This window comes from Toxotes jaculatrix, chromosome 16, assembly GCF_017976425.1.
Source record: "Toxotes jaculatrix isolate fToxJac2 chromosome 16, fToxJac2.pri, whole genome shotgun sequence".
Classification (NCBI taxonomy): Eukaryota; Metazoa; Chordata; class Actinopteri; family Toxotidae; genus Toxotes; species Toxotes jaculatrix.
In genome coordinates, this window is record NC_054409.1 from 15,951,321 (window position 1) to 15,972,950 (window position 21,630).

The following is a 21,630-nucleotide window of genomic DNA, read 5'->3' on the forward strand; positions in this document are numbered from 1 at the left end:
GCATGCCGAGTGAGGATCCAATTAACTTTGAAAGTTCCACAGTGTTATTCCATTATTGTTATCTGCTTCCGACTGTTAACAGCAGAAGCTAGGTGATGATGTGACATGTATTTTTTCCATTTGTACTGTTGCTGTGTCCTTGATAAGGGTGTCAGTATGCCCGTGTCAGAAACAGGAAGTGGGAGGGTTCAGAGGGCACCAAGCAACCTGATGGCAGGTTTGTCAATAGAGCATGTTGGTGTTGGAGACCAGGAATCTGACACCACCTTCTCACAAATGCTGCCACTTGGAGTGGCGTCTCATCCTGAGTGACAGTCTACGAAACTCCAGGCTCTGACACCTCCTTATCACTATGACATGGAAGCGGGTAGAGAGAGGCCCGCAAGGCATGTGACGCTAGAGGGATGGGGATTAAGCTTGTTAGGTGGGAAGTGCGGGTGGGGTGTACAAGCAAGCAAACATTTCTCCATGAATATCTTTGCTTTCAGATATTTTATTTTTACAACCATAATAACATCAATGTTGGTGTGAGAACCAAACGCAGGATGTGAATGGATGGTATAAAGAAAGATTTCACAGCAGTTGACAGCAATGTTAGGTATGAGGAAATTGTACATTTTTCAGACAAGAAGCCCCGAAGATTTCCAAGACACCGTTAAAATCCTCTCCTGGTCAAGAGCCATCAAAAATATATTTTCTGTAAGTTTGGCAAGCAAATAGGAGGAAAAATGTCACAGTCTTTAAATCATCTCAGTGGCTCCAAATGCCACAGGGCACAGGAACAAATGATACCATTTACAAATCTGCAGCATATATATCTACTTATAAAGCATTTTGGCAAGACTGTGATTCAATTACAATTGAATTTAAGAGACTTCATATTTAAAAAAAAAAAAAAAAAACAGCATAGTAAGCAGTAGTGCAAATCATAATATGGTGGCTACCCTAAAGTGTAGACTTTTCTTTATAGAATAGTCCAGTTTGGATAAGTTGGAGTCTCTCAACCTTTGCATTATGAACAATTTTTGCCATAACAAGATGTAGTTGAAAAAAAAGAATCTTTTGAGAAAGGTCTGTGATGAAAATTCAGCAAAGTAAATAATTAGATTTTGCAATCGGATGCTGTGTGGAACATTCAGTCTATTCAGTGTTGTATGTTCTGTTCCAGCGCCCACACTGAAATAACACAAACTTCTTTTTTGTCAGATTCCAGACCTTGAAACTCAGGGTACATTTATTCAGGTACATGGTTATTGTAACAGATATCAGTACTGCAATCATTAACCTTTTGATTCACCTCCTAATAACATGGAGCTCAGTGAAACAGATCAAACATATTTTTACCAGGGTGTTCAGACATTTGCCATAACAGCTTCATTTTGTCTGATATCTGGCCAGTCAAACACTCTTGATACAGAAAAATAGCCAAATAATTATAATGAATCATGACAGACTGTCTAAACAGATTTGCAGCATTAATTTTAAAGCTTTGTATTCTACATTAATATATTAACTACTTTACCTTTATACAATTGCAAATTTACATCATGTAGCACAAATTTGTGTCCGTCACTAATTTACAACTAAGTCCAGACTTGTGTTCTTACACACCACTGTATAAGATGTTAGATATTGTGGAAACAAGCACATGAGAAGATGTGTGCAATGTGCAGTCTCTATCTCTGTGTAATCGCATCACTTTCAGGACTATCTGCATCCACACTCTGCCACCACCATCCCCTCATACTTGTGGTTGAAAGTGATCACCCCATTATCATGATAAAGGAGTGAGATCGGCTCCAACTTTGTGGGTACACAGCAAGCACGCGATGCTCTCTCTGGACTCTTAACACTCAGCAGAGTCTGCACTATGGCATGTTTGGTAGGCGAGACCTCGGATGTCATAGGTGGGTTACACACGCCATTGCACTCATATGCCTCATAGCCCAGTGGCTGGATGATCCACGTATCCCAGCCAATGTCTTTAAAATCCACAAAGAGTGGGGTCCTCTTGCATGGCTCGCTCTTAACATTGCGACGGATTCGGGAAGGTGTGTCATAGATAAGGTTGGACTGCAGTTGCATGAGAGACTGTTTGTCCAGCTCGTCCTGGTTAGCATGGCCAGCGTTGTGATTAACGTGACCCCAGAAAGCTTGTTGGCTCCGGCCCATGTTTTCAGGAAGGTCATTCTCATGTTCAATCATCTGATTGAGCTCTTGTTTATCTTGTCTGTGGTCTCTGCTCTGATCATCTGAGAATACAATCATCACTGCATTGTGTTTTCCCTCCAAGTTCCTGTCGATATCAATCTCAACCAAACTTTCAACCTCTTGTGTGGCCCCTTCCTCCTCTGACCCCAGACTTGCAATATGAACCTCCAGTCTGTGAGTTGCACACCCCGATTTCCGCCAGAGAGTAACCACATGAGTCAGGTCAAATGACACCCAGCTCTTATCTTTGGCATGAATATGCTTTGTCACCAGTTCCTCCAAATCCTTCATCTCCAGCACCTCCTCTTTATCCCTCCTCTCTTCTTTCCCCACCTCTTTTGTCCAAACAACGCCCTCATGTATATTGTAAATGGTCACCTTGCAGTCAAGGCCAGAATATGGTCTTTGGGCCTTCCGGACCAGAGTGAAAAGGCGAAGCTCGGCTATTGTTATGTGCTCGTGGTGTGGCATGGAGATGTTGAATAGCAGGGAATGTATCCTTACACCCCTGGCCGTTAAACTGTAGGGGGAGGAATCTGAAATTAAAATATCAATAAGTGTGTCTGAGTGCATTTTGTTTGCATTTCAGTGATCAAAACTCAATTTAAATTACGGTAATTGTTAAAATGTAGTCTTGCATCAAATATACAGTCACCATAATAAACGCATTTGATTTGTTTGAATATTATCCTTAAATTGTTGAAGCTAAATATTGTCATTATTTTAAATAAAGCATATTACACTTTCACCGTTATATCACTTTGACTTACGTGAATCAGAGAAGTCAAGGTTTTAAATTATGATGTCATTATAATGTCAAATATGATCCCAGTGATCTGAATGCTTATCATTTCAGGGTTTTGACATGTTATTTTTCCATGTCTTTATGTTAATTTTTTAAAAATAAAACAAATAGTGTAACATTTCTTCATGCAACGTATACATTTTTGTGATGTTAAAAATAAAACAAATTTGTACCTTCATTCTTGAAACTGCGCACAATGTTGGCTGAGGGCACAGAAGTGCGATCATTGGCAAATCGGTTGTACAGCTCCAACATGTACTCTGGTGGCTCCTTACGGGCAGCAAGGGGCCTCGGCTGGGGCCTCAGCTCTGTGAGGTTCAGTGTGGACAGAAACTGGCTCAGAAAGTCCTGTGCATTAAGTAGCGGATTATCACCCATGTCCCTACCGACTGATGCCCTGTGATGGTTCTCAGAAGACCTGATGGGACTGCTCAAGCTCAAACCAGTCAACACCAGAAGCAGGACATTCACAGAGCGGATAAACCCAAGGTTGGAGAAGACTGAAGCGGTCATGGTTGAGTGGTAGAAAGGTTTAGATCCAAAGAGTGAGTATCAGATGAGAAGGTGTGATGGATCCTTCGTAGAGGATACTTGCAACCAGTTCAGCGTTTTGAGGGAGGACTGTCCTTCGTTAAAGGACAACAGGTTGCTGTTGGGGGCAAAGAGAAAACAGCTTTGCCCTTGTTGATCCTGTGGTTTGGTTCTGAGGGCAGGGCTGTGTTGTCCAATGTGCTGTGCTGACATATGTGGAGATGTCACTAAGGCCCTGCTCGGCCCTCCTCTCTCTCTCCACGCCAGGAACTTATGACCATCCTCAATTTCTGCTGATATCGTCTCATTTTAATGTATAACTTTCTCTCGATAAACCAGTGACAGAACTTATGTCACAGTGACTTTGTAAGTAACATGACAGCTCGTCCATGAACTGCTTCATGTTGCACCATAGCGTGATGAAAATAATTATGATGCCCTGATAATTTAGTTTTCAAAAACACAGAAGAATGCAGAGATATGGATCTGATCACAACTCAGTTCCCCAGAAGTGCTGGAAAGATTAAACAAAGAAATTGTGAAATGTTGTGTGTACTATTTTCCTTTTTAATGAAAGAAACCGGTTACCAATTAACAATATTGTTAATTTATGCTTTGCAATCTCCACAAGAGGCCAGTGTGGACTTAACATATGTACTTTTGAGGTAGAAAATGCACTAAACATATTTATTTGGTCTTAAATCGGCCCCAAATGACTTTTAAGGAGAAAATGTGAAAAACAAAGACAAAGACATTTGCTCACAGAAAAAGAACTTAATTGGTTGCTGTTCATGTGTTGTGTGCATTGCTATTCTTTGGAAGTGAATTAATGATAATCCATTGCTGAGTCACTGCTATATCACCATGCATTTTGCTGCTGAATTGTAACATGCATTGATTTAATAATTTTTTTTGCAGACTCTGTGATTCATGAAATATTTAGTTAGTAAATCAAAGTTAAAGTTAAAGTGAGCTTTCCTGCTGAACTGGCTTTTTATGTTTTGTTTTTGTGTGATTCTATATTTTATGTCAGTATTTTTGCAAGGTTGTAGTTTTTGCAAGGAACTGGGCATACACTCAGGGTAGACAAAGTAATCTGTATAAATGCCATAAACTGCTGCAGAGCTAACTCATGTTATAGTGGGTTGCATGCTAAGTGATTACATGATTATATTTGTTAAACCTTTCTTACTATATAAAGGATGTCCGATATATTCCTGTTTTCTAGCTTCAGCTTGTGTCTGCAGTGAGTTAGATGTATTTTTCAGACTGTTCCCTTTGAATAATTAAATAAAGTGTCAGTGTTTTTTGGCTACCTGCAGTTTGGCACTGATTTTGCCTCTTTGGGGATCTGTTAGGCTAGTGGTTTGAAAACTTGCACATCATTATACAGATTTCTTTTACAGCTGACAAAGGCTGCTAACTGGCATTTAGCCTAATACAACCCACCTTTCTAGCTGTGTCTGTAATTATGATTAAGCTGCTCTAAAGTTCAAGACCTTGTACAGAGGATATTTATCGGTTTCCACCCAACGTAGTGTGACTAGTACTGGAAATTAGCCCTGGCTGTGAACACATGTACATCAAGCAAAATGCTTAACATTTTACTTTTCAAAAAGAGAACACAAATAAAAATGAGAAATTATGCACATCATTTATTTTCTTTGTTCATTCAACATTGCAATGCAAAAAGGACCACTGCAAAGCAGAGTTGTATTGAATGTAGGGTCACTTACTGGTATTAGCTAATACACATCAATAACCTTTAGTTAATAACATGGGTATTACAATAAATATTACAATATAAATGCCTTCATTTAGAATATTAACAGTCCTTTGTTACACATTTACAATCCCATTTTGCCTATCATGAAACAAATGTAATAAAGACAATTTTCTAATGACTGCACAGTCTAGTCTGATGATAGGTTTGTCAAGAGTAAACTGAATTCGAAATACTTTGCACCTTTTTGATGACTAGGCTGATGAGAGCCCTAATCCTAGTGATCTCAAAAATCTTTTTAAAATTATTTTCTATCAGAATCATCTTCAGCCCAGAACCCATGGGGATGGACAACAACAGATCCACGTCACATTAGGTCTTAATATCTTGACAAACTAGAAGTGTTATAAAGTATCTCATACTTCAGTATGTAGTATGCAGTAAAATTTAAGTAAAATTTAAATTGCACATGTCATATATTCTTTGGAGTCTTGATTCACCACAGTTTGCATATTTAGGCTATTTCAGATGTCATACGTAATCCGTCATGGGTTGCAGACATAATGTATATCATCCTAAATGATAAGATCCACAAAATCTCTTGCCAAACAATCTCCATAATAAATACATGTAAATGTTTGGCACATTATTTCCTGTAAACAAAGGAAATTATTTTTAACTGAATGTGTTTAATCTGTTTGTACAACAATGATCAAATGGCACAAATCCGTATTTCATCAATGGAAAGTGTCTCTGCAGGATTTATCCAGCTTGAGTGGCTGTGTTGTTATGTTTACACCCAGGAGTCCAGTGGTGGAGGTTTGTTATCCATGAGGCCCACTGCAGGCCTGCCAGCTCTGATGAAGTGTTTTCTTTCACTTATCGCCTAGGTCAAGAAATATGCAAGCAGCTAGTGTTAGGCAATTTGCATGTAACAACCCTGAGAGTTACAAACACAAGTCACAAGAAATTACTTAAAATAAAATCCCGTAGTCAGTTACAAGTAAATGAGGCTATCTGCAAAACAATTTGAAGTCTAGATCTTCAGAAGTCATGCATGATGTCAGAACATAAAAAATAGCACATTACCTGGAGAGCATCTCTTTCCACAACAGGCCCTTTTCCCTCCCCAACTCTATCATTTGGCTCTAAGCTGGAATATACATCTGCAAGAAAAAAAATATTATCAAACAGATGTAGATCAGTTTGTAGGGAAGCCCTTTGACAAATCAGTCCCCTGTAATAAGGAGCCTGCTTTTGGAAATTGTGACATCAGTCACTTCAGAATAAAACTGCACACTCTTAAAAATGATCTCATAATGAAGAAAAAAAAAATCATCATGGAACCTCAGGGTTCTGTCCCCCAAAATGAAAGAACCTTTTACCACAAAAAGGTTCCTTATTATAGCCCGACAGTTAACTGAATGTCAGTTAAAAATCAGATAGGGTAGCGACCTAACGAGTTAACCTTGTAACTAGCCAAAATTCACCGTGTTCCTTATATAATAATGTATAATACAAATAAAACTGTAGCATACGGTAAGCCAAAATTCACCGTGTTCCTTATATAATAATGTATAATACAAATAAAACTGTAGCATACGGTAAGTATATTGATGCAGAAACATCTTCATGGTTATATTTTCTTTCAGATTTCATAGAACATATTTATCACTATTTTTGCCTTTTTTTTTTTTTTTTACCAAATATTTAATGATTATTATATATTTTCTGCATTTCTGTGCATTCAAAATCAATTAAACAAATTAGGATTTGTAATTTTTTTGTTGTTGTTATTGTTTGTTTACTGCAAAGGGCACTATTCTTTACTCTGTTATTTATGATTCAAGTTCAATTTGGGGATCTTTTCATGATAATTTTCACTGTTACTATCCTCAGTGAAAATTATGCCCTGATTGAGATATAGAACTTAAAGTTTGATATAGAACCACTTGTTTTAAGAGTTCATTCCACAGACCCAACCTGATGTATACATAAGCTGTGCACCTATTGCCCTTTTATGAAACACAAATTTACAAAAAGGCACATCTATCAATATAGACTGTCACACCAAATAAAAAAACAGCCAAATACAATGAAATAATTCATTTTAAGTATTTATTTCTCTGATTCATATTTCAAAGGGTGTTTAAGTTAGGTTCATAATTCATAAGGCAGCCTTAAGAGAAAATCTCTGCTTTAGTGGTAAGCTAGAGGTCGCTCTCAACATGGGAAAGTGGGTGCCCTTTTGGAACAGCGCTCAAATGAAGTGTGACTGGTGATGCGTGAGCCTGCTCTGCCTCCGGGAGAGACTGCTAAGACTAATAAGCCAAGTCTGTGCGCTGATAACCTTGGCAGCACATCACTGGTTTAAGGCTATGTTTCCGAAGAATATGGTCTGAGACTGAAAATGCCCATTTCTTTGTCCCTGACATGACAAAAACCACAGTATGCTTAAAATCGGTTTTTGTTCCCTGGCCTAGAGGATACGTTTTCCCATTTAGATGATGGTTAATAACATTTTGCTCAGGGAATGCATGCAATGATTTGCTGACCTTGGTTTTTGTCCATGAGAGGCAAGGTGATGTCATCGCTGCCTTGCTTTCCACTCTTGGACTTTTTAGTCACTCCTGTGGTTGTTGGCTTTGAAAGACAAAAAAGGATGATGTTAGTGGATGGCAACCAGAATTTTAAGCTTTCCTGTTGATCTAATTTTACATAAAATGACCTTACATTGGTTTTGATTAGAATAACGTACAGAATCTTGTACAGTAACATACCTTGTGTTTTTTGTTGTGTTTTAGATGTGACATGAGACTCCATTCTTAAAGTTATTAATCAGTTTTAAATAAAGCCCAAATGTCACAGCACCTTCTTTTATGTTTTCCTTGACAAAGTGGGGTTTTAAATGGCCAGGAAATAGTTACACAAACCTTAAAGTGGCTCTTGTTCCAGCCTGCCTTGTTCAAAGTGTTTCTGAGGTCCTTGTAGGCCCATATTGTCTGGAGCACATGGGAAGCTGCCTTGGTTTCCCGCACTGATTGGCTGACAACAAATCATCAGACATTGTGGTAAACAACTGAGGACAGCGCTGAAACAATGCTGTCCCAATGATTACAATCCATTTCTGACTGCCCTGGGATATGATGCTCATAATATCATGAGCTATTGCATCGAGGCTGTGTCAGAGCTAAGCTGTTGCGGCAAATAATACTATGATGCCAATGCATTTTCCTCTACATTGTTTTCCATCTTATTTTGACAACATTTGAGACTTTTACTTTGGATTTAGCTGTGTGAATGTTTAGCAACCTGTACCATTATACAGTACATTTACAGAACAATGCAACTTTTTAAAATTGGTAGACATTGCATACCTGGACTTGTTGATGGCCACGAGCTTCTGCACAGCATGACCCTGTATGAGCGCTCGGGCATTCTCTGGACTGTCTGTGATGATCTCATGGATAGTATTCAGAATAGACACCACCGTGTCTCCCTCAAGATTCTTCGCTGGGTGCTGCTGCCCACATGGCAGATTACCAACAAGGTCCCTCAAAGCATAACTCCCTGTAATGACAGACAGCATAGCAAAGTTAAGGTGACTGTGTTGAGGGTTTAGAACTGTGTGTATGTAGATGAAAATTACAGGCCTGAACCTATTAGGTCTTTATTCCTTCTGTCCATGGCCAGGTTGCGAAGGGCAATGGCCACAGCTCGCACCACTTTGTCCACATCTGAGCGCAGCAGCTCCACCAGAATAGGCAGCCCTTTCTCTTTTCTCACAGTGGCCCGGATGTAGCTGGACCACTACAACCACAAACACAAAATACATAACTGAGAAAATCATTTCTCCACTTTCTTCAACACCACTCACATAACCATAAGTACAGTATAAAAAATTGCCAAATACGCCATGAGTAAGAGCCAAATTCTCTCCACTGCTCTCTTGTGCATGATGTAACTCGACTTCAAAATCTAAGGATTTTAAAAGTCCTTTAAATCTGAGCCCTGATTTAGCATTGATGTTAAATTATAGTGACATTCATGGCACTGTATATCTTGGCAAAGCACATTATTTGACAGCCCTGTGGATCCACCTAGGGTACAGAGCAGTAAAAGTGATTTTTGATCATGTAGACTGGTGACAAAGTCAATCTAGAGAGTCCAGTTAGATTAAGATGATCAACCCTCTCGGTCTTTCTGCACACTTAAATATTGATGCAGCCTTAGAGACAAATCTTGGATCTGTTCCATGGACAATGAATAAGGACACTAGGACACTATGACAGCAGCCATGGAAATCTTCCTTGGATATTTACTGATTCTTGGCAGTGAGCTCTAGATTCAAATAAAACTTATTTTGGGTTAAATGTCTGAGCATCTAAGAAAATAAGGAGCTATTAGTACATTGTGAATGGGCCAACCAAATGTCACTATTTCAACCACTCACGGCCCAGTGTCCCGCAGCAAGGTTCTGCAACGCTCCAGCAGCCGCCTCCAGGGTGTTGTGGTTGTGACTGCAGGTGAGGAGAGAGAGGTAGAGTCTCACCACCTCAGGCTGGTACAGCAGCTCCAATCCTTTAACAGGAAGGAAGAGAAAGTCAGGGATGACATTCAAACAGCAGCAAATTATCTGGCTAAAGACTGAAATGACAGTGTTATTATCAGTGTCATCAATAATTTGTTTTACATCACTAAATCAATTTGAACACATGGAAATTAATTTAATTAAACTGTATGGAGAAAAATTACACATCTAGCAGACTCCTGCAGAGATTTCATTGTACTGAGCCAGTGGAGGCTGCTGACAAGTGGTATAAAGCTGACCCAGGACCATAACATGCTTGTCATTCTGATTTGTATTCACTGGCTGCAGCGTGGGAGGCATCAGTGTAGCTCTGATCTCTATTCTAACAGCAGATTCACATATACATTATTCACCCCTAGAGTACTATTGTGGGATTTTTCTCCCCCACGGTCTCTATATAAAGCATGCATTCATGGTTAAAAAGAGCCATAGGGCTACACCAAATGTAAAGATAGTTTAGCGGTTCCAAATAAAGAACCAACATCCGTGGCGTGTACATGGGTCATGCAGAACCTTGAGCAAATTCTAGTGCCTGTCTTATTTTTCCAGAAGAAATGTTTCTCCTCTAAGTGTTGCCAGATTAAAATGTTATCAGTCTTTCAGGTGGTGGGTCTTTTTGTTTTAGCAATGAAACTCTCTTCAAGTGGTGCAAGTGCTGATGTGTGGCTCTGCATTTAAATGAGTTCTCTTTCAGGCCATGCCACTGTCATGCATACAAAACAAATACATAACACAGAAAGCACGTACTGATGCTTTATGATAATGATAATGATAATGAGGATGACGATGTATGATAAAACCTCTTAATAACTACCTACTATAACTTTATGACTACCTTTAATCTATTAGTAATAAGCCTAATTTATAGCCTCCTGTAATATTATCATAAGTCATACTGTAATCAGTATTTGTGTTAAATCGGAAATGTAATGTTTTATGTAAAGTTGCTATTATGTTTTCAGACATCATATACCTTTCATTTGTTCTGAACGTTTTGGTAAATCCAATGTACCGTATTTTCTGTCCATAAATCCATTTTTCCAACCTGTACATCACAGACACACACATGCACACAAACACCAGTTTTCGTTATATCAGTACACAGACAGATAACGTCAGCAAATTCAACGTGGTATCGAATCACAATATTTCTGCCATGAAAATATTCAGGAGTAACAAGCAGACTGACCTTGATTGAACCACTCCTCTGGTGATTAAGGTTTGAAAGGAGAAGAAGAAAGAACAATGTCAGAGATTAGATTATTCTGGAGGAGGACACCACAGCAGAAAACACAGAGCTCTTCTGTGTGGTGAGACAGTTCTGAGGAAATGGCATATTCTAGTTTATGTATGGCTCAATGTGAAATTTGTCAGTTTTGTGCAGTCAGCTAAAAGATTAGCATTGGTGAAAAGCTATAAAACATTAAATCACAATTTACTCCAGCCCTATTGTTTCTAGACAATGCTGTCCCCTCCAGTACAAACAGCTGCAGTCTATTAATTACTGAACATCCTGGTTCTGTACTGCAATGAAATTGCTGTTGTTCATCACTACCGAAGGTTTTTCACAGTTTAAAAACCTTCCTGCTTGTTACATCAGTTACATGGTGTAAAAATCACATAACTGATGTAACAAAGTATAAGCAAGCTTTTTCAATTTTGGAACCTGGCGCTACTCCTACAGAGTAAAATCTATCATCAGCTCCTGCACCGAGTTATGAAATATTCAGGTTCTCATTGGAATAAAATGGGGGCAAGAAATGTGAAACCCATGATCGAAGGCAGGACACGCTGAAAGAAAATGAAAAATTTCAAACTGAAAAAATGGTTGGTTTACAGATTATACAACTATTAAGGGGAAATTAAGAAAAACAGTTGATGCAAGCAAATGAATCAGCCTGAAAAATGGCATTATAGTTCCTTCATCAAAGATGATGAAAATCTCAGCAAAATAAAAATCAGTTATTTTAATCCAAGCAACCAAATCTGAAATAATAGAACTAGTTCTACTTCTACTTATTAAGGTTGACCAACCTTTGGGTTTTTTCCCGCCAAAACAGTCAGGCTCATTCTTCTTCTTTTGGTGCCCTACTGACCTCATCAGATGATTGGCATGGGGCTCCTGAAATCGCTCAGCTCCTGGTATTTCTTTGTGTACGTGATAGGACAGGTTTCGCAGAATACAGACGCAGTTCTCCACTGACTAAACGGTGAACAATGACAGAAGTTTTAACACAACAGGAGTTATACATGTGTTTATTCTTCAGTTTCTTCTTTAGACGGAAATTCATTGATTAATTTTTTTCCCATTAAAACATGAATTTTGAGGAAATGTCACATTACATTAAATGTCTGAATCAAATGCAGTTGTGCACAGGCGATTAACTTAAATTTGATGCGAAGTCAGATTTAGTTTGCGCTCACAACTCAAAAAAGAAAAAACACATTTTGGGTTGAATGTTTTTCTTAAATCTCAAAACGTAAGTCAGTGTGATGACTCCGGCCACCTTATTGTCAGTATCCTTGTTGACAACAGCTGACTGAAGAGCATGAAGGAGAGCGTCCACCAGCCCCTGACACTCCCTCAACCTCTGTCGAGCCTCTGCTCCATCTGAGCTGACGTTCCTGCAGAAACAACTTTATTATCAGACCTGCAAGAACTTATTTTATTACAAATCAGTTTTTGGGAAATGTTGTCATGTGTTCCTTGACAGCTGCTGAGCTTACCTCAGACATCCTGAGGTGTTCTTGAAGACCGTGGTCCACTCAGCGCTCTGAATTTTGGAAGGGTCAGATGAGTCTCTCCTCCAGCCTGAATGTGGGATGATGATTTCGTCAGTCAGTGTTTGAAGCCCGTTGTTGATGACCATCATCTTCAGAGGCTCGTGTGAGGAGAGGTTCCACAAAGTGCCTGCAGGAGAAAAAATACAAAAGTTGCAGAAATAAAATGAAGGATTGCAGGTCATGGCTCCAGGAAGTCTCAGGAATTTCTCTGTACCTGTGACTAACTCTTTGACCTCCATGCTGCTGGACTTCCTCAGCAGTCTGACTAAAGCTTGTATGCCATCACAGCTCTTGATGGCCATTTTGTTATTGTGGTCTTTTCCAAAGGAAATGTTGCGCAAAGCACCACAGGCCTTGCGGTGGACCTCAGCTTTGGGGTGGTCCAGCAATTCCACTAAGATCGGGACCCCATCAAGCTGGCGAACTTCCTGCTTGATGCGATCGTTTTCATAACACAGGTGTTGCAAATAAGCAGCTGCATTGGACTTGACAGGGTCCATTGGGTGGCTGAGCATCGAGATAACCTCATGCAGGTTGGGGTCTCTCCAGCGCGGATCTCTGCGGATGCTGTCCAGGCTGACCATGCTGCTGCGTTTGTGAGGGAACTGCAGGGTCTGAGCTCTGCACATGGCCTGGAAAAAAGGATTCAGGTTCCCCTCCAGCTGGGCCATGAAGGCATCATCATAGCCACCTCTGAGGGGACAGAGAAAGTCATATGTTCATTTGTATTTGGATCAGGGCAAAAGTACAAAATCATCAATCTGGAATTTTAAGACTTGGATCACAAAGCTGTAAAAGCCTAGGAAAAAAAAGCTTGTAACCTCAGGTGACAAAAAGGCTTAAGCCGGATTACGTTACCCGACACACCTGGACAGAGCCAAGCTAGCTGTGTCCTTCTGCCCCCAGTCTTTAAGCTAAGCTATGCCTTATATTTAACCAACATATAAACATGGTATCAATCCTTTCATCTGATTCTGAGCAAGAAAGTGAATAAGCATATTCCCAAAATGTCGAACTATATCTTTTATATTCAACAGGTTGAATGAAAGGGGTTGAATGGCATTTCTGAGTCTAATAGACTAAGCTTCAGAGAGTTTAACAGCAGAAGTGCATTGCTTGTATCTTTTGTAAACAGCTCTGTCACTTTATATGGGCTAAGGAGAGGCTTCTGGCAGGCCATAACAGGTGAAACCTCTTTATTTATCGACTTTGGAGTAGGCTGCCTGATTGATACCAGCTGCTACTTAACTGCTGTCCATCTGTCTTTCTATTGTCCAGGCTGACTCACAGGAACAGGATAGAGGCGACTGCTGGGCGTCTGTGCAGCTACAAAGTTTGATATGCATTATTATCACAGAATCTACAACTGTGGAGCTGCTGCACAACAGTCACAAGAGTGACTGAATTAAAATACATAACACCACACTCACTACAAAGTAAATCCCAGATGAAAACAACAGACCAGAACTCTCTCTACCAGCAAATCGAGAGAGGCTGCAGCTTAAATAAGTTACTAGTGAAGATTTTGACAGGTATGATAAAAGAAGAAAACTATAAAGTTGGGAAAATAAGAAAACCAGGTGGACAAACTGCAGCAGGTTACAAACACACTATGAATCTTCGCTTTCAGAGCTTTAAAAGATCACTTCACAATATAACTGATGGAGGGATCAGATACAAGATACAGTTAAGTTAGTCTCAAGGCATTTGGTCATATTTATCTTACTTATATTATATGTTGTTGGTTTATTTTTGCTATTGATGTTAAAGGTGAATTGACTTTCTTGTGGCCTTTGTTAAAGGTGAACTCAATATCAGGGCCACATTGATATTTCAGTGCTACAGACTGAGTATTCCTTACCTTTCCTGTCTGTTTTCTGACTAGAAAAAGTATAATGGGATCAAAGATTGACCCTAAATTAATTGGCTTCATCCCAAACCTTCTAAAGGTTAGAGTAAGCATCATTTTGGAGATACATTTTAAAATGTTTTCTTTAGTGTACTACGGTGTGACCGTGTGACAAAGCAACACACAAACATTTCATGTCACTTTCTCTTTCAAAATTTCTTAGTACATATAGGAACTCATCTCTATTTGACCCTACAGCTAAGCACCATGGAAACCACAAGAGTCCTGAAACCCATTTACACAGTCTCCCCCTGTGGGATCAATAAAGTTTGATTTAACATACCGTCCCCTCACCTGGTTCTTGAGGGCTCTCTGAGGAGCTCCATGGTGGTAATTGGCCTGAACTGGTGGATCCCCCCCAGCGTTGGGTAACTAGCCGTTGGGTGGTCAGTCTTCATGTCCAGAGGGTTTTCTCCCCTTTGGCAGAGGGCATCCTCCTCTGTCTGACTGCTGAGTCCCGCCGGAGCAAAGCTGTCCCTGAGGAAGGGTAAGGTGTAGTGAGCCCCAGGCTGGAAGTTTTTGGCAGGCCAGTAGCTATGGAGGGTGGCGCGGGACAGGCTTCCATACCCAGCACATAAGTCACCCCCAATGCCTCTGTAGCTGTCAGGCAGGGTGTACACTCTGCTCTGGCTGTCTGGATTCACTGGCTGAGGCTCCCCAGGCTGCAGAACCACCTGAGGTTGTGGGGGTGCTGTGGTGGTGCTGCTGGTCATTGCAGTTGGTGTAACAGACTCAGAGGGTTCAGTGTTTGCTTCAGGAACAGTTTGCTCAAGAGGAGCGTTATCTTGAACAACTGGAGTCGACACAAGATCAGGTGCATCTGATGTCTGGAGGTTCACCAGTTGTGTCTCTGTGGACTCATGGGTCTCACTCAGGGCCTGTTCTCCCTCTTGTTCCACAGCCTTGGACTCCTGCAAAGATTGATACACCATAATATCCACAAAAGTCTAATCAGAATCCCTGTTAGTCTTTTTAAAAAAAAATTGTCTGTATCAGTAGTGGGATTTCCTCTATCCCACTACTTTGCCACAAAATTGGTGTGTTCACAGTCAGAGCAGGAGCTGTTTGGTCTTAATTTAGTTGGAATAGACCAAACATTTTTTTCTGTTGACTACAGTGTGTGTTTATTTCTCATTTAAACTCTGCAGCCCACCCCAGCTCATTTTTCATTGCGAAGATCAATCATCATCATTTCAGCTCTTCCCTGGCTTCACGAGCCACCAGTAAATAATGAATTCTTCTTTCCAGCCTAAGAATAATGAATTCCCCTTGTTGAAAATGAGTTTAGATTGGACTCTGATGAAACAACTTGAGGTCCAGCAGACCTGTTTAGAAGCAGAGTAAATTGCAGGAAATGTAATTGTCTGGTTTAGTCTGTTGATTTTTATTTTAACTCTTTCATTGCAAAGTGTCAGCAAAACTTGTACAAAGCATGTAAACATGTAGCAGCTTGATGAAATAGAAACTAATTGCATTAAATCTCATGTTATCATTGCCACAGAGGCCAATTAGGCTTCCTCTGCCTGTCATTGTCTCTGAAACTCAGTGTTACAGCCTGGTCTGTGGATGAGTTTCACATTAAAACTTCAAGATTAGACTCGTAGAAATAATTACCTCAGGTGACAAGAGAGTGTTTTATTGTGTGTGTGTGTGTGTGTGTGTGTGTGTGTGTGTGTGTGTGTGTGTGTGTGTGTGTGTGTGTGTGTGCGTGTGTGTGTGTGTGCGTGTGTGTGTGCTGCTAATTAACTTCTGGAAAATTGTTGGAAAACATTTTACTTGATATTTGTATCACTTGAAACACATTTTGGTGATAGTTCATAAAAAAAAGTAAAGATGAAAAAGCTGCTAATTTACAGAGGAAGTTTCATGAGGTTCTTCAGAGTCACACAAGAGATAAGTAAGAGGCTGATGATTTAACACTGTAATTCAAAACATGAATAAATCATACACTGAGTAAGATTTGACCTGAAAGCAGATTGCTAGAGACATTAACTCCTCATCTTTCACATTTTCTTAATCCAAGGACAATATTCAAATTCTTTATCAAAAGTCTAAAAAATAGTGTTAAATAATTCGGGTTTTGAGACTTTTTTAAAGTCTGTGGTAACTGTGGTAAGTTAATAGATCGTGACAGAAATGTGACCAAACATAAAGTCGTGAACCTCAGTGTCTGTCTGCAGTGGGGTGTCGGTCTCCGTGGAGCTCTCATTGGTCGAGGTCATCACTGAGGCGATGGAGGTGGGCGTGTCCAGTTCGTCGTTAGTGGATGGGTTGTCCAGAGGGGCCTCTTTGACCTCCTGGGGCAAAGATAGTGGAGGAGGACCCTCTGAACTCTGCTCCTAAACCACACACACAGAGACGAGTTAGACACTGTTGCTGAGCAGCATCTTTTACGTGTATCATGTACACCAATGTTCACGCCATCAGTCAAAAGTTTTAGGGCACCTACATTTTTCCAGCTGTTATTTAAATTTGTATAATTCAATGTAGATTTCAGTGTTTGGGAAATTTAAGCATAGAGCAAATAAACAGTTGCACATTTTTAAATCAAGGAATCATGTAAACTGCTTATCTAATTCAGCAGCTGAACACTCTCATCAAACATCTTGGCCTGCTTAAATTTCAATACAAACTGGAAAAAAAGGGTGACTTTTGACTAATGATGTATATAATACACAAACAGGGAAATGATTAAGGGGTAGACAAAACTCTGATAGCACACCATGTCATTAAAGCTGTCTACACATGATAAAGGAGCTGCACTTGATGCTGAGTTGTGAGCAGACTCAGTGCTGAGAGCGCAACTCAGTTCCACTCCACTGTCACATAATTTGTATAAGTTGAAACATGAACTGTTGCATTCATGCTGAATAATGCCAATGAACACACTTGCTTTTAAATCAGACTAATACATGTAATATGTGACAATCATAGACATCTTATCTGCGTTTCATCTTCCCTCTGAGTTTTTTGGTGAACTGTAATCTGTTCATAGGAAAACAATGGCTCAAGCCTGTGCAAAGTAATTCTTCCAGTTCTCGTGTGTAGACAGCAAAACAGACATAGAGAGGGACATAAAAAAGGAGGAGATATGCCATTTACAACTTATATAATTAAGTGTATTTTCCAGTGTCATATCCTTGCATGCATACAGCACATAATATATCATTACACTTATTTCTATCAGGCAATAACTTCTTTAAAGTAGTAGTAGTTATTGGTCCAACAACAAGGAGAAATCAGAATCGTTTGGTATATGCATGATTGGTCTGTTAATTAAATGGAGTGTGTGTACACAGGGAAGCTTTCACAGATCAGGATTTAAAAAAAGAAGAAGAAACAAAAAAATACTACAGATTTTCTATTTTTCAGCTGAGGTAACTTGCTGTAACACAAACAGCGCAGTGTTTGGTGCTAATTTAGGATGATAAGCAGTGTTTATCCGAAGTGCATGCATCTGCACCTGTTATCTCTCACAGTTTAAAAGGCCAGTTCCACTGGCAGAAATATCATACATGAGCATGAAAACATGAAAGCAATATCTGTATAGTTATCTGGATCTGGAATGTCCCAAATGACATTTGGAATTATTGGTAATGATCAGATTTCAATATATTTTTAAAAATATATTCACAAGTGCAGAGCTTTAACATGTTATTTTCTAAATCTGACTTATTTGTGCTTTAATCTCTCCAAACAGATGTTGATGTTCCTCACTGTGTTGAATAAGCATGTTTAAAAGGACCCCTTGACGAAACACAGCAACATTGTAGTGGGACTGGATGTGAACAGTCACTTAGTGTTACCTGATTTAACACCATCGACTCTTAAATGAATAATCCAGCTGCTACTCTGGTACAACATGTGGATAATTCTGTAATTTCCACTTGTTTATTTCAAGAAGAAGTTAAATTAGCTTTTCGTTTCAGCAAAATGGGTTTCATTAACCAGAGTGGATTAATTATTCAGCATCTTGGTCTGAGAAAGAACTGGAGGCAGTATTTAACTGTAAAAACTGTTTTGTTTCGGGTTTTTTTGTTTTTTAACTTTGCATTCATTTCAGGGTGCCTACAAAAATGTCAAACTAAGCATTTCAATCAATCAATCAATCAGTGTCTGATTATCTGATATACCTCTTTTAGGTTTGAAGGCCTTCTGGTCAAAGCAGGGACAAACAATGACGCAAACAACCCATCAAAACATTAGAGAGTAAAAGGCTCTATGATGGCGAGGATCAATTCCACTGCATCATTTATATCCCATTTTGCTATTTGAATTGCTTATCCACTCTCTAAATCAATTTTCATTTTAAGAAATATGGCATAAGTGTATATAATCTCACAGGACCTTTATCACTCAGCAGCAGAGACACATTTTACTGAATGACGTGCTGAGATAAAAGTGTAGGGGATAAAAAAAACAAATAAAACTGTTAAAATCTCCCCAAACTCTCGTCAGTCTGAGGCTGCGGCATTAAACCGAACAAGTGCTGAGAACTCAACTCCACTGCATTAAATCAGGCTGCAGTGAACGCTGACTGAATGTGGAGGGGAGAGAGCTTGATTCGCTTTTCAAACACCCCACCGAACACGAGAGCCCCTCATATCCGTGTACAAAATGTGTCAGAGGGAAGGGGAGATGAAAGGGTCACCCAGGAGAAGCTGGCAGTGGGGAGATGATCCAGGCTTGAACACCTCTGGGGGAGGTTGATTGGATTTTGTTAGGCAGCACTAAATGAATGCCTGGCCAAAAGACAGAGGGGGTACTACTGTCCTCTACAGACAGCTTGATTAAGAATTTGGAGGACGATAACAGGCTGGACGGGGGCCTGTGTGCTGTCCCCGTCTGATTCAAGCCCCAGGGAAGGCCAGGCCACTGTGAGTCAAAGCTCATTTAAATAACTCACTGCACCATCACTAAGTGTGCTCACACAGCCAAATAGGTCAAGATGATGATTCTGAATCTGACTTAGCTTAGAAAAAAAAAACAAATAAAACAAGATATGGTATAGAGATGTTAGGTGCAGCGATGCAGGAGACAGAATGACATGATTAGCATCTTGTTCCCGTCAGCTCTTAGTATTGAGGCCAGCTGCAGCCAGGGTATTATTTTGGGAGACACAGAGTCTGATCTAATGCTGAGTGAGTTCAGATTTTGGTGACCAGCTCAAGGGCACGACAGGCACAAGCCATGATTCAAACTTGTCACAAATCCATTACAGAGAAAGAAGATGATTTGAAAAAGGGTCACTCTCGATTGCAATAAAATCAATGGGGCAAAGTCATTTTTTTTGCGGTGATCAAACCTGAGTACAAATGAGTTTGCATTTTGTCTTTATCAGACTGTGGCACTGAAAGAGTAATGCTTTCACAGGATAATAAAACATGACATCAGCCCACTGATGTCAGAAGACATTAGTCACAACTTTGTCACAACTCATCTGCACTCCACTATCTGTTGAATCAGTGGTGCTCACGTTGGTTCTGTGGATTCACAGAACATGGCACTGAAAAGACAGATACATTAAAAGACTCTTCTTATTTAAGGCTTGTTTCCTCCAGAAGCGCCATTGTCCATTATACAATGAATCTATTTTACCCTTAACGTTACCAGGCTGGTCTATTTAGAGTCAATTCTTATTCAAAATGACAGCCCAGAAAAAAGGAAGACAGCACATTTATTCTCAAAGTTTCTATTTGGAACACTCCTCCTTTCACTCCTGATTATGCTCTGATCCACAAATAGTTAAACACTGCATGGCCAGATTTAATGTCTCTCTGATACATCATGGCAATACACTTACCAGAATATGTGCAGCATTTTCCCCCAGAGGGACAACCTCTCCTCATAATGCAATCAAAGATTATCCCTTTATAAGCTTGCCTATGCATTTACACATATGCACAACCATGCACACACACGCGCACACACATGCACGCACACACACTTGATGAAGATGTTAGCATCATGTCCCCCATGCACACAAGGAGACTGCACCGAAACAGCAGTGAGAGGCAAGGAGGTGAAGCAATTGATGCCTCCTTCATTCATCATGACAGAGGCAGAATGCAGAGTGTGGAGGGCTACAGTTCTCCGCAGGAAGAAAAAAAACTGATTGGCAACAAAAAAAAGAAAAAAAGAGGGAGGGTACAGAGCAAATAGAGCCATTCCACCACACACTTACCTCTTTCACTTCAGCAGGCATTGCCAAATCTTTTCTGCTTCCCCACAAATGATGAACAAGATGCGTCCCCCAGTGACACGTCTGTTTCTCTGCCTCTGCTGAAATTGTGCCTTGACTCTCCCTTTGAGCATTTGAGGCAATTCAAACATGAGCAGCCATCCTTCCTCCCAGCTCTTACTAACACATGTCCGCTCTCCCTCTCTCCTCTCACTGTCTCTCTCTCTCTCTCTCCCTCTCCCTCTCTCTCTCTCTCTCACTCTCTCTGCCTCTATTTCTCTTTCGCTCACAAACACACACTAGACGCACCGTGCACACATTTGCTCAACACAGACATTCTCTCACATGCGTCCACAAACACACAGACCCACACACATGCACACTGAGCAGGAACAAACGCCGGGCTCTCTCTCTCATTACTGCACTCCTCCTCTGATCTGTGCTGCAGTTAATGTGTGCGCTATTAGCAAGGTGCTGAATCAACTGTGTGATGCTGAGCCCGTGAATGGCCTAGGTAAGTGCAGAGCCCTGCAATCCCTGTGCTCTACCCATATTTTCTGGCAGCCTTGGTGCGCAGGCAGGGTACGCACACGCACACACGCACACATATGCACACATACAGGCGCACACACACACACACACACACACACACCATTCCCTGTGGGCTCACAAGCAGATGCAGTTGGAGCACAGAGCAGCCCGCACTAGTTCAGTCCTATGTCACCCATGTGCAGCATAATAAGGGCCGAGGGATGGGGAAGGTGCATAAACAGTGTATGCAGCACCAGGCAGAGAAACACACTCCATGCTGAACAAACAGCTTCGCTTTGCAAACTGTACCAAACAAATCAAACCCCCCCCATCACTGTCTTCCCACAAATCTTTATACGCCACT

General features: G+C 40.3%; 2 protein-coding genes across 2 annotated transcripts; both read right to left on the reverse strand.

Moving 5' to 3' along the window:
- Positions 1-1,707: 1,707 nt before the first annotated feature.
- LOC121195676 (bone morphogenetic protein 10-like) lies at positions 1,708-3,529 on the reverse strand. The gene is made up of 2 exons (XM_041059298.1): positions 3,190-3,529; positions 1,708-2,747 (listed from the first exon to the last, which is right to left on the reverse strand). The coding sequence occupies exons 1-2, from the start codon at positions 3,527-3,529 to the stop codon at positions 1,708-1,710; spliced, it is 1,380 nt and encodes a 459-aa protein (XP_040915232.1).
- Positions 3,530-6,063: 2,534 nt separating this feature from the next.
- arvcfa (ARVCF delta catenin family member a) lies at positions 6,064-20,759 on the reverse strand. The gene is made up of 16 exons (XM_041058950.1): positions 20,739-20,759; positions 16,717-16,893; positions 14,849-15,465; positions 12,860-13,338; positions 12,589-12,772; positions 12,369-12,486; positions 11,896-12,064; positions 11,051-11,068; positions 10,835-10,906; positions 9,724-9,851; positions 8,930-9,080; positions 8,648-8,840; positions 8,204-8,315; positions 7,826-7,913; positions 6,360-6,436; positions 6,064-6,156 (listed from the first exon to the last, which is right to left on the reverse strand). Exons 1-16 carry the CDS (start codon positions 20,757-20,759, stop codon positions 6,064-6,066), a joined length of 2,697 nt encoding a protein of 898 aa, XP_040914884.1.
- Positions 20,760-21,630: the final 871 nt, after the last annotated feature.

Bases quoted from the DNA above. Each gene is read 5' to 3' on its own strand.
- arvcfa (XM_041058950.1), bottom strand. From the start codon at position 20,759: ATGCCTGCTGAAGTGAAAGAG. The intron at 12,065-12,368 runs GTGGCCGGAGTC...TTCACCGTTTAG, and splicing joins ACAAGGATACTGACAATAAG to TCAGTGGAGAACTGCGTCTG. The intron at 9,852-10,834 runs GTATATGATGTC...TTCCTGTTAAAG, and splicing joins ACGTTCAGAACAAATGAAAG to GATTGGAGCTGCTGTACCAG.
- LOC121195676 (XM_041059298.1), bottom strand. From the start codon at position 3,529: ATGACCGCTTCAGTCTTCTCCAACCTTGGGTTTATCCGCTCTGTGAAT. The intron at 2,748-3,189 runs GTACAAATTTGT...TTTTAATTTCAG, and splicing joins GCGCAGTTTCAAGAATGAAG to ATTCCTCCCCCTACAGTTTA.